Genomic DNA, 12304 nt, shown 5'->3' on the forward strand with positions numbered 1-12304 from the left:
GCTTGGTCTGGTCCTAATCAATATAACCTGGTACCGGAGGCTTGGACTGGTCCTAATCAATACAACTCTGGTACAGGAGGCTTGGTCTGGTCCTAATCAATATAACCTGGTACCGGAGGCTTGGACTGGTCCTAATCAATACAACTCTGGTACAGGAAGCTTGGACTGGTCCTAATAAATACAACTCTGGTACAGGAGGCTTGGACTGGTCCTAATAAATACAACTCTGGTACAGGAGGCTTGGACTGGTCCTAATCAATATAACCTGGTACAGAAGGCTTGGACTGGTCCTAATGAATACAACTCTGGTACAGGAGGCTTGGACTGGTCCTAATAAATACAACTCTGGTACAGGAGGCTTGGACTGGTCCTAATCAATACAACTCTGGTACAGGAGGCTTGGACTGGTCCTAATCAATACAACTCTGGTACAGGAGGCTTGGACTGGTCCTAATCAATACAACTCTGGTACAGGAGGCTTGGACTGGTCCTAATGAATACAACTCTGGTACAGGAAGCTTGGACTGGTCCTAATCAATACAACTCTGGTACAGGAGGCTTGGACTGGTCCTAATGTATACAACTCTGGTACAGGAGGCTTGGACTGGTTCTCATGAATACAACTCTGGTACAGGAGGCTTGGACTGGTTCTCATGAATACAACTCTGGTACAAGAGGCTTGGACTGGTCCTAATCAATACAACTCTGGTACAGGAGGCTTGGACTGGTCCTAATCAATATAACTCTGGTACAGGAGGATTGGACTGGTCCTAATGAATACAACTCTGGTACAGGAAGCTTGGACTGGTCATAATCAATACAACTCTGGTACAGGAGGCTTGGGCTGGTCCTAATGAATACAACTCTGGTACAGAAGGCTTGGACTGGTTCTCATGAATACAACTCTGGTACAGGAGGCTTGGACTGGTCCTAATGAATACAACTCTGGTACAGGAGGCTTGGACTGGTCATAATCAATACAACTCTGGTACAGGAGGCTTGGGCTGGTCCTAATGAATACAACTCTGGTACAGAAGGCTTGGGCTGGTCCTAATGAATACAACTCTGGTACAGGAGGCTTGGACTGGTTCTCATGAATACAACTCTGGTACAGGAGGCTTGGGCTGGTCCTAATGAATACAACTCTGGTACAGGAAGCTTGGACTGGTCCTAATCAATATAACTCTGGTACAGGAGGCTTGGACTGGTTCTCATGAATACAACTCTGGTACAGGAGGCTTGGGCTGGTCCTAATGAATACAACTCTGGTACAGAAGGCTTGGACTGGTTCTCATGAATACAACTCTGGTACAGGAGGCTACGATTGGTGTATTTCACTGTTGTAATTAATTAAACTATGGACTTTTCTAATGTGAATTTATTACACATCTTCACAGCAGCAATCACTGGTAAAAAATAAAATAACACACTTGTTAAAAATAATAAAAGTGCCTTAAAAACATTGAAGCCCTTTTGTACAATGCAAGGAAGTACACCATCAATGGTACACAATTCAGAAGACTGGTCTCCAGGTCTTCATTGGCTTGCCCCGAAGAGCCCTGCGCCGGCGGGGAGGCAGAAGGATGCACCCTGCAGCCAGGGAGTCCTCCATGTAGGTCTCCATAGCCTTGGTCTCCGGACCCAACAGAGAGTACAGTCGTCCCCGAGCCACTATCTCCAAATGCAGTACGAAGACAACATGTGCTTACCCACCCAACACCTGACATATTTACTGACACCTATTCAATCCTCTCAGATATACATGTGTCTATGGGTAGGGAGCTAGGAGTTGATATGCCTGTGTCTATGGGTAGGGGGCTAGGAGTTGATATGGATTGCATGCTGATTTTAGTGGGGCGGCTTAGCAACTCAATAGTCCAATGAGTGGTAGTGTTTAATGGAAGTTATTACGGTATAATACCACGTAGTGTCGTGTCATGCTGTGTTTCACATTCTGCATCAGTGACCAGAATAGAAGCTGCAGTTCTGTCAACGTCCACCAGAGGAGGACATAGGACCACCAATAATGACTGAGGAAAGATCTACATGTACTTTACAACAGGAACAGCTGTCTGTAGACCACTGGTTTCAGTCCCACCCAAAGACCAGCTGATGGTTTCATGTCTAGTATCTCTAGTTATCAGAGTCATTCACCAGGGACGTGTTCTAGTTCTGACACTGAGTTACAGGCAGTGATGCGTTGCTCCCCCAGGACACACCTGCTTCCCCTCCCCTCCTCCTCTCCTTATTTATAGCTTCATGCAAATGAAGGGGTTATTTTATCTCCTCTCAGAACTGTGTGTGGGGGGGAGAAGGGGGGGAGAAGGGGACTGAGGGTGCATCCCAAATGGCACTCTATTCCCTTTACAGTGCACTGCTTTGACCAGGGCACTATAAAGTACGCCCTCCCCAAAATTCACAAAAGCGTGACTCCACCGAAACCAGGCAGGCCCATTGTCAGTGGTAACGGATCTCTGACAGAGAATATCTCTACCATTTTGTGAAACCCTGGGTGATCTCTCTCCCCACGTATGTCAGAGAATCTATTGATTCTATTAATATTTTGAAATCTGTGGACCCTATTCCTGAAAAATTCTATTCTGTATACTTTTGATGTTACCAGTCTATATACTAACATCCCCCATCAGGGCGGCCTAGAGGTCCTCCTGTTCTACCTCAGTGAACGTCCTCCTAATGCTCTACCCAGCACTAATTGTATGGTGGACTTGGCTGAACTGCTGCTAACCTCCAACTATTTTCTCTTCAGAGGAGACCTTTTCCTTCAGACCAAAGGGACAGCGACGGGGAGCACTATGGCTTCTAATTATGTTAACCTATATCTAGGAATGTTTGAAAAACATGTGGTGCTGAATCCAGACCTTAACCCCTTTCTTGCAAATATTCTCCTAATTTGGAGATATTTGGATGACATTTTCGTGGTCTATACAGGGACCCAGGAAGAACTCTTGGAATTCCCTGCTTATCTGAACTCCATGAATGAACACCTTTGTTTCATCATTAACTGTGACCTGTCACAAATCCCTTTTCCTGATGTGATGGTTATTAAGGATCAAACCTCCTTCTCTGCAGATCTCTATAGGAAACCTACGGACAGGAATACCCTCCTTAGAGGTGACAGCTTTCATCCACATCCACTTATTAAAAGAGGGTAGAGGATATGTGTTGATTAATATAAACATCATGGATTATATAATGGAGGAGGGTAGAGGTTATGTGATTAATATAAACATCATGGATTATATAATGGAGGAGAGTAGAGGATATGTGGGGATTAATATAAACATCATGGATTATATAATGGAGGAGAGTAGAGGATATGTGATTAATATAAACATCATGGATTATATAATGGAGGAGGGTAGAGGATATGTGATTAATATAAACATCATGGATTATATAATGGAGGAGGATAGAGGATATGTGGTGATTAATATAAACATCATGGATTATATAATGGAGGAGGGTAGAGGATATGTGATTAATATAAACATCATGGATTATATAATGGAGGAGGATAGAGGATATGTGGGGATTAATATAAACATTATGGATTATATAATGGAGGAGAGTAGAGGATATGTGATTAATATAAACATCATGGATTATATAATGGAGGAGGGTAGAGGATATGTGGGGATTAATATAAACATCATGGATTATATAATGGAGGAGGGTAGAGGATATGTGGTGATTAATATAGACATCATGGATTATATAATGGAGGAGGGTAGAGGATATGTGGTGATTAATATTAACATCATGGATTATATAATGGAGGAGGGTAGAGGATATGTGATTAATATAAACATCATGGATTATATAATGGAGGGTAGAGGATATGTGATTAATATAAACGTCATGGATTATATAATGGAGGAGGATAGAGGATATGTGATTAATATAAACATCATGGATTATATAATGGAGGAGGGTAGAAGATATGTGGTGATTAATATAAACATCATGGATTATATAATGGAGGAGGGTAGAGGATATGTGGTGATTAATATAAACATCATGGATTATATAATGGAGGAGGGTAGAGGATATGTGATTAATATAAACATCATGGATTATATAATGGAGGGTAGAGGATATGTGGGGATTAATATAAACATCATGGATTATATAATGGAGGAGGGTAGAGGATATGTGGGGATTAATATAAACATCATGGATTATATAATGGAGGAGGGTAGAGGATATGTGGGGATTAATATAAACATCATGGATTATATAATGGAGGAGGGTAGAGGATATGTGATTAATATAAACATCATGGATTATATAATGGAGGAGGGTAGAGGATATGTGGTGATTAATATAAACATCATGGATTATATAATGGAGGAGGGTAGAGGATATGTGATTAATATAAACATCATGGATTATATAATGGAGGAGGGTAGAGGATATGTGGGGATTAATATAAACATCATGGATTATATAATGGAGGAGGGTAGAGGATATGTGATTAATATAAACATCATGGATTATATAATGGAGGAGGGTAGAGGATATGTGGGGATTAATATAAACATCATGGATTATATAATGGAGGAGGGTAGAGGATATGTGATTAATATAAACATCATGGATTATATAATGGAGGAGGGTAGAGGATATGTGGTGATTAATATAAACATCATGGATTATATAATGGAGGAGGGTAGAGGATATGTGGGGATTAATATAAACATCATGGATTATATAATGGAGGAGGGTAGAGGATATGTGATTAATATTAACATCATGGATTATATAATGGAGGAGGGTAGAGGATATGTGGGGATTAATATAAACATCATGGATTATATAATGGAGGAGGGTAGAGGATATGTGGTGATTAATATTAACATCATGGATTATATAATGGAGGAGGGTAGAGGATATGTGATTAATATAAACATCATGGATTATATAATGGAGGAGGGTAGAGGATATGTGGTGATTAATATAAACATCATGGATTATATAATGGAGGAGGGTAGAGGATATGTGGGGATTAATATAAACATCATGGATTATATAATGGAGGAGGGTAGAGGATATGTGGGGATTAATATAAACATCATGGATTATATAATGGAGGAGGATAGAGGATATGTGATGATTAATATAACCATCATAGATTATATAATGGAGGAGGGTAGAGGATATGTGGTGATTAATATTAACATCATGGATTATATAATGGAGGAGGGTAGAGGATATGTGATTAATATAAACATCATGGATTATATAATGGAGGAGGGTAGAGGATATGTGGTGATTAATATAAACATCATGGATTATATAATGGAGGAGGGTAGAGGATATGTGGGGATTAATATAAACATCATGGATTATATAATGGAGGAGGGTAGAGGATATGTGATTAATATAAACATCATGGATTATATAATGGAGGAGGGTAGAGGATATGTGATTAATATAAACATCATGGATTATATAATGGAGGAGGGTAGAGGATATGTGGTGATTATTATAAACATCATGGATTATATAATGGAGGAGGGTAGAGGATATGTGATGATTAATATAAACATCATGGATTATATAATGGAGGAGGGTAGAGGATATGTGGGGATTAATATAAACATCATGGATTATATAACGGAGGAGGGTAGAGGATATGTGATGATTAATATAAACATCATGGATTATATAATGGAGGAGGGTAGAGGATATGTGGGGATTAATATAAACATCATGGATTATATAATGGAGGAGGGTAGAGGATATGTGGGGATTAATATAAACATCATGGATTATATAATGGAGGAGGGTAGAGGATATGTGATTAATATAAACATCATGGATTATATAATGGAGGAGGGTAGAGGATATGTGGTGATTAATATAAACATCATGGATTATATAATGGAGGAGGGTAGAAGATATGTGGTGATTAATATAACCATCATGGATTATATAATGGAGGAGGGTAGAGGATATGTGGTGATTAATATAGACATCATGGATTATATAATGGAGGAGGGTAGAGGATATGTGATTAATATAAACATCATGGATTATATAATGGAGGAGAGTAGAGGATATGTGATTAATATAAACATCATGGATTATATAATGGAGGAGGGTAGAGGATATGTGGTGATTAATATAAACATCATGGATTATATAATGGAGGAGGGTAGAGGATATGTGATTAATATAAACATCATGGATTATATAATGGAGGAGGGTAGAGGATATGTGATTAATATAAACATCATGGATTATATAATGGAGGAGGGTAGAGGATATGTGATTAATATAAACATCATGGATTATATAATGGAGGAGGGTAGAGGATATGTAGTGATTAATATAACATCATGGATTATATAATGGAGGAGGGTAGAGGATATGTGGGGATTAATATAAACACCATGGATTATATAATGGAGGAGGGTAGAGGATATGTGGTGATTAATATTAACATCATGGATTATATAATGGAGGAGGGTAGAGGATATGTGATGATTAATATAAACATCATGGATTATATAATGGAGGAGGGTAGAGGATATGTGGGGATTAATATAAACATCATGGATTATATAATAGAGGAGGATAGAGGATATGTGGTGATTAATATTAACATCATAGATTATATAATGGAGCTGTGTTGAGGGTAGAGGATGGTGGAGGGTCAAAAGCAGAACAGATATATTTGAGATAGTTTATCATACTTGCTCTTTACTTAAATAGATGGGACACATTTAAAGTGACTTGTAGGTCAGTGTGTTTAGAGTAAAGATCAATCATTATAATAGTATTATTAGAACTGTGGAAGTCTGTTAACCCCCAGACATGTCAATCAACTATGAGAGTAGCTAGTGATTGTAGAGGCCCCTCCCTCTGGTCCTACGTGGCTTGCTGATAGGCTGCGATATAGAGGCCCCTCCCTCTGCTACTCCCTGTCTGTCTCCTTATAGGTGAGTCCTGCAGCCTCTCCTCACACTCCAACCCTGCTCATCTCTCAGCTGGACAGTAAGGGCCGTTCACACCACACACTGACAACATGCTGGGGACACTCTGCACTCTCATCACTGCTCTAACATGTAAGGAGTCTGACTTCCTGGAGGTTTTACTTCCTGGTTTATTAATAATGACTTTGTATGTTTCTCTTTACTACATGTCATCTTCTTATTTCCCAGGTGTCAGTGGTGTGACTGTGGTGACACAGAAGCCTCCTGCTGTGACAGTGAGGAAAGGAGAGACGGCCACCCTGGACTGTAACCTGGGGACTGTTCAGAATAGTGCTGCTCGTTGGTATAAACAGGTTCCAGGAGGAGTTCCACAGTATGTTTTGTATTGGTATCATGGTGATAACCGTGTATTCTATGGTTCTGGTTTCTCCTCTCCTAAATTCACATCTAATCATCAGTCTAAATCAGATTATCGTTTGATTATTAATACTGTGGAGGAGACAGACTCAGCAGTGTATTACTGTCATACATATGATGACTCTGTTAGTGAGCACGTATCACAGTGATATACACCATGACAAAAACCTCCTCACCAAACACACTCACTTCTGCTTTCAGATGTTCTGAATATAGACACTAACTGAATGTCAAGTCATCCTGAACCAGTGTGTCTGCAGTAGGAGAACATTCCATGATGTGTTTTACACAAAACCCTTCACACATTTACTAGAATGTTGTCATTAACAATTACACCTAGTTGTCACAAAGCATGAATGATAAAGTGATATTCCAGAAGGTTCCGTCCTAACAGAAGACTCCATGTATCAGACAACCTCCATGATAGTCAGTCCCCTGGTTTACAGTAGAGACATATTACATCAACAGTCATTTAGTGATGTACTGTTAGTTCAGAACTGTAACGATCGTCCTGGAAAGAAGGTGACCAAAACACAGCGGGGTAAGTGTTCATTATAATTTAATACATAACCTGAACACTGAAACAACAAAAACAACAAAGAGAGTGAACGAAACGAAACAGTCCTGTCTGGTGCAGACACAAAGACAGAAAACAACTACCGACAACACACAGGTGGAAAAAGGCTACCTAAGTATGGTTCTCAATCAGAGACAACGATAGACAGCTGCCTCTGATTGAGAACCACACCCGGCCAAACACACAGAAAAGAAAACATAGAACACCAAACATAGAATGCCCACCCCAACTCACGCCCTGACCAACCAAAATAGAGACATAAAAAGGATCTCTACGGTCAGGGCGTGACAAGAACCCCACTATCAGGTCCAGATAATGTTATTATTATGTTATTATTATACGTATTATGACATGCTGATTTAAACTAACTAACATAACTCACATGAAACTAACCACTGCTATTTTCAGTGTAACCAAAATGATCTCAAATGGTTTTTGTTAGTCCAATCTAAAATATATAGATATTATGGATAGTTTAATAGTTAGTCATTTAAATGGATCAGAAGTCCATCTTCTCAGAAGCTGATAGAATGAGATATAGAGGCCCCTCCTTATAGGTGGGTCCTGCAGCCTCTCCTCTCCTCACACTCCAACCCTGCTCATCTCTCAGCTGGACAGTAAGGGCCGTTCACACCACACACTGACAACATGCTGGGGACACTCTGCACTCTCATCACTGCTCTAACATGTATGGAGTCTGACTTCCTGGAGGTTTTACTTCCTGGTTCACTGATAATGAGTCTGTATGTTTCTATTTAGTACATGTCATCTTCTTATTTCCCAGGTGTCAGTGGTGTGACTGTGGTGACACAGAAGCCTCCTGTTGTGACGGTGAGCAAAGGAGACACGGCCACTCTGGACTGTAACCTGGGGACTGTTGATAATAGAGACGGCCACTATGGACTGTAACCTGGGGACTGTTGATAATAGAGACGGCCACTATGGACTGTAACCTGGGGACTGTTGATAATAGAGACGACCACTCTGGACTGTAACCTGGGGTCTGTTGATAATAGAGACGACCACTCTGGACTGTAACCTGGGGACTGTTGATAATAGAGACGACCACTCTGGACTGTAACCTGGGGACTGTTGATAATAGAGACGACCACTCTGGACTGTAACCTGGGGACTGTTGATAATAGAGACGACCACTCTGGACTGTAACCTGGGGTCTGTTGATAATAGAGACGACCACTCTGGACTGTAACCTGGGGACTGTTGATAATATTGCTCATTGGTATAAACAGGTTCCAGGAGGAGTTCCTCAGTATGTTTTACAGTGGTACTACTATAGTTGGACCTCTGTAAAATATGGTTCTGGTTACTTCTCTCCTAAATTCACATCTGATCATCAGTCTATATCAGATTATAGTTTTATTATTAATAATGTGGAGGTAGACTCAGCAGTATATTACTGTAAAACGAATGACTACTCTGTTGACGAGTGGGCATCACAGTGACATACACTATGACAAAAACCTCCTCACCAAATACACTCACTTCTGCTTCGTGGCAGAGGGGTGAACTCTAAGAAACAGCAGTTGATCAGTGATTATTATAACAATATATACATGACACAATGGGAGATCTGGAAATGGAGGAACCATCCATCCCTACATGTCAAAAAAGATTATAAGACAATTGTGAAAAGAGATTTATCCATTCTTGTTATGATCATCATCATCATCATCATCATCATCATCATCATCATCATCATCATCATCATCATCATCATCAGGTCAACACTGCATCATCTGGATATTGCGTTAACTGATGGATTCAAAAGGACCAGACACCAACAGCAGAATATGATGCTATTCTATATACTGTTACTTCATAGAGAGGAACTCTAGAAAAGCCTGAGATGTTTGTAGAGAGAGTGAAGCTCTGTCTGAATGGAATGTTTCAGTTCCTGTCCTCTCAGTAGAGAGAGTGAAGCTGTCTGAATGGGATGTTTCAGTTCCTGTCCTCTAAGTAGAGAGAGTGAAGCTCTGTCTGAATGGGATGTTTCAGTTCCTGTCCTCTCAGTAGAGAGAGTGAAGCTCTGTCTGAATGGGATGTTTCAGTTCCTGTCCTCTCAGTAGAGAAAGTGAAGCTCTGTCTGAATGGGATGTTTCAGTTCCTGTCCTCTCAGTAGAGAGAGTGAAGCTCTGTCTGAATGGATGTTTCAGTTCCTGTCCTCTCAGTAGAGAGAGTGAAGCTCTGTCTGAATGGGATGTTTCAGTTCCTGTCCTCTCAGTAGAGAGAGTGAGGAGGTTATTGTACGGCCGTGTATACAAACTGAATCACTGTGGTATTCGGACCAGGAAACAAGCTCATTGTTACTGGTGAGTACCCTTCTAATGTTTTAATCTACAGAATAGGTTTTGTTTCTACTATAGTGTTGGTCAGATATTAATATATTTTAATGTTTATTTAATAAAATGTCATTTATATTGACTGATTTAATATTTTGCACCTGCTTTAATCCTGTCTCGTATGTTGTTTGTAAATGACTTATGAAACAGTTTGATGACAGTGTTAATGTCTCTGGTTGGTCTGCTCTGTTCGTGTTTAATCATGAATATCTTGTGTTTCTGTTGTCTGTATAACTCAATGTAAAGGAGATATTTCATCTCCAGAAATTTTATCCAGCTCAATTTCTTAGACAAATATATATTTTTAAATCCCATTTCCTTGTGTCACGTTCCTGACCTGTTTTCTCTTGTTTTTGTATGTGTTTAGTTGGTCAGGGCGTGAGTTGGGTTGGGCATTCTATGTATTGTGTTTCTATGTTGGGTTTAATGTGTTGCCTGATATGGTTCTCAATTAGAGGCAGGTGTTTGACGTTTCCTCTGATTGAAAACCATATTAAGGTAGGCTGTTCTCACTGTTTGTTTGTGGGTGATTGTCTTCCGTGTCTGTGTATGTCGCACCACACGGGACTGTTTCGTTTTCGTTCGTGTCTGTTCCTGTTCGTGCGTTCTTCGTGTTTATGTAAGTTCACATGTTCAGGTCTGTCTACGTCATTTTGTTGTTTTGAGTTTATACAAGTGTTCATCGTGTTTCGTCTAGTTATAATAAATCATTATGGATTCAACCTACGCTGCATTTTGGTCCGACCCTTACTCCTCCTCGTCCGAGGAGAAGGCATTAGACGAGCGTTACACCTTGTGAATTATTTGTATTTTATAGTTAAAATGTCCACATTTCATTCAGCTTTTAGCATTTTAGTCTTCCAGAGCTGTGATGTAATGTATTAATAAATTGCTCTGTCTCTCATTTTAACACCTTAACATGTATGATTCCTTCTATCAATATCATTGTAAACATCATGAAGAGCAGTTCTCTATATAATTGCTCTTAATGCAGGGTGTATTGGTAATGATACCCACATGTACTGAAATATAAACTGGTATCCATTGTGTTTTCTTCTCATCCCATCTGTTGACTACTTTCTACAGATGGAGATCTGGCTACACCTGCTGTGACCCTGTTCCCTCCATCCACTGAAGACCTCAAGTCCAGCAGAGCAACACTGGTGTGTCTGACTAGTAACCTGTCTCAGAAGTCCAAGGGGTTGGCAGATGTCAGCTGGATGTCTAATGGTGAATCAGTGACAGAAGATGTTTCTACCAGCCCTGCTGAGCAGCAACCAGACAAAACCTTCAAGATCAGCAGCTATCTGACCATTCAGACTGCAGACTGGGACAAGGACCTGCTGTTCACATGTAAAGTGTTGTTGGGGTCAACATTCTCTGAGAAAGAGATCAGAAAGACTAGTTGTAGTCTGTAAATCAATAGTTTCAGACAGTCAATACAACTGGTAGTTTGTTATAGATTCACAGCGAGTGCAGCTGTTATTTTGTTAGAATGTTTAAGTTGTGTTTTGATCCTTGCTTTGCTGTTAAATATAGAAGTTAAAATCCTAACAACATGGATGATATTGGGCTGAAGTCTGAATGCAGCAGTGAATAGTATGACAATAACCAATGTAATGTCAAATAGTTGTTGAGGGTTGTTTCTCATGACAAGTTACTATTGATGCATTCACTGTACTGGCATCATGTTCTCTAAAACATTACATCTGAAACACTGTCATGATGACTAGGTCTCTCTACTATTGTGAAATGAGTTGAATTACTAATGATTAATAGAGGAATAGTTAGAGCTTTGCTGTATTGTGGATATTAAATAAAGAACATTCTAAAGAACAAGTGTTTGTATTTGAGCATGTTGATGAGCATCAGTGTTAGCACCACTAAATGAGGGTGAATCTGGATAATTATTGTTTAATTTGAACCAAGACAGAAGAGCCCTGAATCCTTACCTGGTTTATTATCATAAGAAGGATTCTGACCAACCAGAG

At 39.7% G+C, this 12304-nt stretch overlaps 1 protein-coding gene across 1 annotated transcript; it reads left to right on the forward strand.

Annotated features, from left to right (window-relative positions):
• The first annotated feature begins 6984 nt into the window (after positions 1-6984).
• On the forward strand, positions 6985-12152 carry LOC129831593 (immunoglobulin lambda-1 light chain-like). Its single transcript, XM_055894944.1, has 5 exons — positions 6985-7091; positions 7188-7312; positions 9204-9406; positions 10252-10283; positions 11400-12152. The coding sequence occupies exons 1-5, from the start codon at positions 7052-7054 to the stop codon at positions 11729-11731; spliced, it is 732 nt and encodes a 243-aa protein (XP_055750919.1). The 5' UTR covers positions 6985-7051; the 3' UTR covers positions 11732-12152.
• Positions 12153-12304: the final 152 nt, after the last annotated feature.

Source organism: Salvelinus fontinalis, chromosome 2 (assembly GCF_029448725.1).
Source record: "Salvelinus fontinalis isolate EN_2023a chromosome 2, ASM2944872v1, whole genome shotgun sequence".
NCBI classification, from domain to species: domain Eukaryota; kingdom Metazoa; phylum Chordata; class Actinopteri; order Salmoniformes; family Salmonidae; genus Salvelinus; species Salvelinus fontinalis.